This window comes from Buceros rhinoceros, unplaced genomic scaffold (assembly GCF_000710305.1).
Source record: "Buceros rhinoceros silvestris isolate BGI_N320 unplaced genomic scaffold, ASM71030v1 scaffold41606, whole genome shotgun sequence".
NCBI lineage: Eukaryota > Metazoa > Chordata > Aves > Bucerotiformes > Bucerotidae > Buceros > Buceros rhinoceros.
Genome location: NW_010418914.1, coordinates 15,328 through 21,874, shown reverse-complemented (window position 1 = coordinate 21,874; position 6,547 = coordinate 15,328). Strand labels below are relative to the sequence as shown.

The 6,547-nt window shown below is 48.0% G+C and overlaps 1 protein-coding gene across 1 annotated transcript in view; it reads left to right on the top strand.

Annotated features, from left to right (window-relative positions):
- HKDC1 (hexokinase domain containing 1) overlaps positions 1–6,547 on the top strand; it is a 20,359-nt gene that overhangs the window by 1,795 nt on the left and 12,017 nt on the right. The window contains exons 2-5 of the mRNA XM_010138700.1: positions 2,183–2,345; positions 4,860–5,008; positions 5,099–5,215; positions 5,985–6,080. Coding sequence (XP_010137002.1) covers positions 2,183–2,345; positions 4,860–5,008; positions 5,099–5,215; positions 5,985–6,080 — 525 coding nt within the window. The remainder of the gene's footprint in view (positions 1–2,182; positions 2,346–4,859; positions 5,009–5,098; positions 5,216–5,984; positions 6,081–6,547) is intronic.

Sequence of the window (6,547 nt, the reverse complement as noted above, 5' to 3'; positions counted from 1 at the left end):
AGCAGTCCTGCGCTCTGCCTTATCGAGAGTTGCAGAGAGGACGGTGGTTGTAGGCAAACAGGGAGGGGAATGCAGTTCCTCTGGGGAGCAGGGAGCTAGTGCGAGTACTCTGCAAACAGAGGTGGTCATTTTTATCACTGTTTAGGTTTCTTTTTCACAGGGACTTTGTCTTTGGATCCACATAACCTTTGGATTGGGAGTGCTGTATGTCTCCAGTCATTGTATTTTTAAATTTTTTTTGGTATGCCCAGAAAAGCAGTGCTGGTGCTTGGGCTGAGATGGTGGATCCTACATAGGGATAGGGCCTCAAAGCTTTGGAGAAAATCAAGTGCTTGTGCAAACAAAGACTATGAAGAGGAGTCTAAATAATGGCCTTTTCAAGGCACAGCTGTATCCAAAGGCAGCTGCTGCTCCTTGCCAATTGAACCTCGTAGTTTAAGACTTCTTTTATGTGTGTTGTTTTGCTGTCAGCTAAGTGCTGGAGTTATTTTCAGGGTCCTGGCTCTTTCAGGTGGGTCGTTGCTGGCAATTGGTTTAAAATGGGACTGTGAATAGGTAATTAGTTTGTGCCTCATTAATATAGGTGGCCAGTCCAAACTGCAGAAGAGGCCAATTTATCTACGAGCTGTGTTCTGGTCTCCTTAAACTGCTGCCTTTTCAGTCTTGCCTTATTGCCAGTGGGACTTGTTTTGTGCATGTTCTCCCAACCCTCCAGACTGATGAAGTCCTCTGAACAGATAAAGCAACGTGATAATGTAGCCCATGGTGCCAGCGTTGAGTGCCTGTACTAGTGAAGGCTGGAAGCTGTCCTTCCTCTCTCCCTCACCCGAGACTCGTGTCATGGGGAGCAGAGTGTTAACAAGGATTGCCCTTCAGGGGACATCCAGCTCTTTGGAGCACTGAGTTATTATGCCTGCATCATGGTGGTTCATACAGCACCAAAGTCCAGCTCCGAAAGGAAAAGCGTTTGGATGTTGACAGAGTCTTATTTTGCTGAGTTAACCCTTTGTTGTACCCAGCTGTGTAGTTTCTAGGCAACCTTACAGCTCTGTACCCAGCCCTGCAGGTAAATGTCAGTCCAGTGTATGGTCCTGAAGAAGAAAACCACAAGTTTTGTCCTGACGAAGCTGTACAGAAACACTGATTAGCTTCTCTACCAATTTATCTGAATGAGTGTCTGCTGCTTCATAGATGCTTTTGATTCCCTTTAAATTCAACTGGCTTTTATTATTATGTATGCTGCAAGTTATAGACCCTTAAGAAAGGATATTGATTGCACCCAAAAAGGTGTTTTAGATGTAATCCTAGAAACACAACAGAATGGAGGGCAGAGCTGGAGCGAGAGGAAGGCTTTGAGCTCCAGCCTGGCATGCCAACAAAGCTAATTGTCTGTGGAGTGAAGCAATAGCTGAATAGATGTTTTCAGGTTGTGGCTGACACGCTTGGGTACTGATGGCATTTTCTGGACCTGACTCAGGACAAATTCTCACCAGGTCAAGACACTTTGCAGTTCTAGTTCACTGCATGCGTGGGAGGAGAAGGTGGTGTAAAAACAACTTGTCACAGTCTCAGGGAAGTCTCATGGGCTTATATATGTTGGTTAAGTTACAGAGCCATCAGAAAAAATGACTGATGTTTTGACAGTAATTCACCAAGGATGCATTAAACATTTTCAAAACAAAGTTTTGATAAGAGTAAATGTTCTCATGATGTCCTGGAGCTTGCTTGCACTGATGGCCATGGGAATTTAGGTGTTGAGGTCAAAAATGAGTGGTACTTGTAGAATCAGAGTGTTGGGGTTTGCGTCGGTGGTACGCTTACCTTCAGTTTGTTACAACCATGAAAGGAATGCTTTGGTCTCTGTAGGATCTGTTTAGCCCCATGTCTACCAAGTGGGTGGGCACGAGCATGGTAATTCTTGCCCAGCATAATGCAGGGGTGCTGCTGGAATTGGAGTTTAGGATTTTCAGATCCTTCCTGCCAAACTGCACCCCGCATGGTTAGAAAACCAGTGCAAGTGGCTCGGAAGTTCCTGCGTTTTCTCTGCTTGCAGTGATAAACAAGGCCTCCCCAGTACACACAGGAGAGTCCTTCTGCAGTGTGGAAGCAGTGCTCATCCCAGGCAGCTGCTGAGCACTGGGGAGGCTGCAGGCTTCCAAAGTAACACCTTTCATCTTTCCAGGTTGACAGGTACCTGTATCACATGCGTCTCTCCGATGATGTCTTGCTGGATGTGATGGCTCGATTCCAGGCTGAGATGGTGAAGGGCCTGGGCAGAGACACAAACCCCACGGCAACAGTAAAAATGCTGCCGTCATTTGTGCGCTCGCTTCCCGATGGCTCAGGTGAGTTCCCTCTGCTCCACCACCGCAGTGCTGTTTTTGGAGGATGATGAGTCGCTGCTAGTACTCGAGGACAGCACAGCAAAGACATGGGGCAGCCAGTGGCTCCGGGTTACTGTCATCTTCATGCCGAGAAAGCAGGTCCGTATTGAGGAGACAGCAGCCTGGGAGAGAGCTGGCAGAAGGTTCTTCCCTGCACCAGATGGATTTTGACCTGGTGCTGCTTGCTCAACGAAAGGACCTAGTAAGCCCTCAGAAAAGAGCCTCTTTCATCTGCAAATGAGGCTGCACCTAGTGCAGGCCTTGCTGCAGAAGCTGCGGCTGGACACGGCAAGGGCAGCCTCTACAGCCCAGAGCCTGCAGTGCAGTGTCCTGCAGGTGCAGGGATGTGGGCGATGCTGAGGCCCGGGCGTTCCTGGGGCTACAGGGAAGGCAGGATGCTGCAGTGAAAGCCCGCATTGCAAAGTGGCAGCAATGATGTGTTCTCAGAGCTGTGATCCCCTCAGCTTCCGACAGCAAACTCTGCACTGCTTTCTCTATCGCCCCTAACAGTGATCCTCTCCTGCCCTTCCTTCTGTGCTGGGAAAATCTGCTTCTGGATGGGGTCTACCAGAAAGCAGCCTGCTCTGCTTCTGCAGCTGGATCCTTGTTTCCAGTTGCCCCTGAGTCTTAAACAGAGAGCGAGAAAGTGCAGTGGTGGCCTCTGGGAGGACGTGATTTGGGGCAGGATCTAAAAGCCTGTGTTGTTCAGAGAAGTTCACACATCCAAAGGAACTCTTCTGACTCAGCCTCCTGGCAGCGAAGGCTGAAGGAACATTATGCTTTTCCCAGGTTTAAATAAGTCTATGAATTTGTGCAGGAGTCTTGCACCTGGCCTTGGTCAGGGCTGGGTGTATAACAGCTGCGTGGAAAACTTAAGACACATGTTTGCCTTGTATGTCATTTCCACAGGACTTTATTCCTTCTGAAACTGATTTTCCTACAATTAAGTGAGTAATAATGGCTTTAATAGCATAAAGGGAACATTTGGAGGCTAGACCCTTGAAACGAGGGATGTCTGAGAGAAATTACATACAATCCCCTCAAACTGCCTGGCTGGAACTGGGCTATCTTCCTTTTGCTGTGACTTTCATCAAAGAAAAAGAAATACTAGCTTAACGCTTGCTGTCTCAGTGCCCGTCACTGGTGCTGAGGTCTCACATGGCACTGACCCCGTCCTGAAATAGGGAGACCCTGAGGGTGGGAGACTTGGAAAACTGCGTGTAGTGTCATTGCTGTTTCAAGACTTCATATTCCTCTAGGCCAAATTTGGACAGCGCTCTCCTGGTCTGCGTGACCTTTCTGCTGTGTCAAGGACGTGCTCCAAAGTCGAGCTGGACTCTGTCTTATTGACACACTGCCTATTTTAAGTATCACATGGATTTTTCTATTTTTGCTCTCTTGCAAAATCCTTGTTGGCTATTTTTATTTCCAGACAAAACTTCCAGCAGGTTTAAACACCTCAGACCTGGCTGGGTTTTCCCATTTGCAATAGCAATGAACCTTCTGATTTTTCAGTGCACTCGTTGTGGCTTCCTGAAATGACCCCTGCGGAGCATCATCAGTTTTTAATCAGTTAGGAATTAGTGGTCTGACTAATGTCACAGTTTACTGAGTAACCTGCTTTGCTTCCTCACCTTTGTGATACCTGACCGTGGTATTACAGACAGAATTTCCTGCCTCCTTCCCCTTCAGGGCCAGATTTGATAAAGTTTTGTCAGGTGTTTGGACTGTGGAACAAAGATCACACAAGGCTATGCACGTACCACCGTATTTTCCTTCTGGGAAGGGCCTTCTCCTGCACGTGGGATAGATAATTGTTTTATTGTAGCAGTGAGGACAAACTGTACTTCCGTCTGAGGTCTCCTGATAGAGAAGAACATGTGAGAGCTAAGAGGGCTGCCAGCTGAGAAACAGAATGATCCTTTCACAGAAACACGTAGAGGCATTTGGAAATGATTGTGTTGGTTGACTTTGGGTGGCAAATTAGTCCTGCCACACTTGGAATTTGACTTCTGCAGTAGGACCAACTCTTAACCTGTGACTGCAAATCCTGCATCCTTTGCTGGATGTAGGGAATGCTCTCAGACTCCCATTTCCTCACATTTCAGGTGTACAGTCTGTATACTAGTTGGCTTTGCAGTTGCTTTGGGCCTCTCTTGCTGAGAAACGTATCCCTCTGCAGCTGGAAAACATGCTGCTGTGCAAGGAGCAGGGTGGGCAAAACCAGACTGCTAAATAAAAATGGAATTATCTGCCACATAGCAAGCTAACAGAAGGGACCTGATACCCTTGCTTAGGATTGCCAGCTCTCATCCTTCCTGATGATGCTCCCAGGCCCATAGGATAACCTGCTGTGATGGGTCTGGAGAGCCCGTGACTGTGGTGAGGCAGGGGCCCTGGAATGTGGCCCTCAGTATGGCATCTGGGCCATGCTTCTTGGCCATCACTGGTGACGGTTGCCCACTTTTGTTGCAGAGAAGGGTGAATTCCTTGCTGTTGACCTGGGTGGCTCCCAGTTTCGTGCCCACCAGGTGAAGGTGTTTGATGATGGAAAGCAGAGTAGCCAGCTGGAGAACAAGTTTTACCCCACACCCAAGGAGGTCACACAGGGGAACGGAGCTGAGGTAGGACACACAGGGTCTTCTGTGCTGGTGCTGTGCTTGAGCGTGTGCCTGCGGACACAGCCTGACTCTGTCCTCTCCTTTCTCATGCAGCTCTTTGATTACATTGCTGACTGTCTGTTAGACTTCATGGAGACCAAAAACCTGAAGCAGAAGTTACCTCTTGGCTTTACATTTTCTTTTCCATGCAAACAGACCAAATTGGAAGAGGTAAGATGCAAAAAGACTTATTATTGGCAAGCCTAGCTCCTTGCAGAGCCTGGAGAAGCTATTGCATGGGAGTGTTACCCTGCAGCCTTTTTGTGGGGAGATGTTTGCGTAGCTCTCTGAAGAAGGCATGGATGACCACTGGCATTTAACTAGACTTGACTACATTCAAACACTCACTTCCCATCTCAGGGCAACACGATCTTTAAGCTAAAGCTCTTCTTCTACTTAATCAGTACCCAGTTCCATAGTAACCATGTGGCCTTGTACGAAGACTCTTAGACTCTCAAACGCATACTTTTGTGTCCTGTTCCTTTTTTTAAATTGCACTCACTCGATTTCTTTTTTACAGTTGTTTCTGTATAGGAAAGACCTGTAGCTGAGCTGTTCGAGAGGCCGCATGGGGAAATGAAGGGCTGGTTGCAGTGATTTTGTGGCCTCTTATTCGAGCCTGTCTTTCATTTCTAGGGATCTGTGCTTTGGGTCCCAGTCCCACAAATGCTTTGTGCTTAATGCTGTTTGTGATGAGCATCAGTGAAACACACATGCTGTAAACAAAGCAGAGGGAGAAGCGTTTGCACGACGGGGACGGTGTTACTGTACCTGCTCAGCTGTGTTTGTGCTGACAGGCACTGTTCTGCTGTGACTTTGTTCTGCATTTTAATGTGTGGAGAGACACAGTGGACTTCTTCAGACTTTGGTCTTGGCTGCCTCTGTGGTGGGTTTGTATGCTAAAGTTGGAGCTTTTTGGTCACTGGACTGTTACTTTCAGGGGGTTCTTCTTTCCTGGACGAAACACTTCAAGGTCCGAGGAGTTCAGGACACAGATGTGGTCAGCTCTCTGCGCAAGGCCCTCCAGAAGCATAAGGCAAGTTTTGTACCTGCGGGAGGTGAACCTGAATAGCCCCAGACTGTCTTCCTGGGAGATCAGCTCTTTGTGTGTGGGTTGTTTTGGGAGTTGTCAGACTTTCTTCAAGGACAGCCAGCAACAAGTGGCTGTATATCTAGCAGTCCTGTCTCTCCCTTGGAGCTGAAGCCATGGAAGGGGACATGCAGCCCCGGATCAGTCTGACATTTATGGCAACAGCACACCGATAAACTGGGCTGACCATGACAGTGAACCAGTATGGCCCCACTGTCTGTCTGAGCTAAAGGGAGGCTGTTGTGAACTGATAGCATGGTAACATATGGTTACACACTGTGTTTTGTAGTCTGGCTTGTGATATGAAGGCTTGGAGGGGGAAGTTACCATCTCAAATTGGCACACCTAACTCTACCAGGGCAGGGCTTGCCTGTCCAATCTGTGAATGGAGTGGTCGATTGTGATTTTTAAGC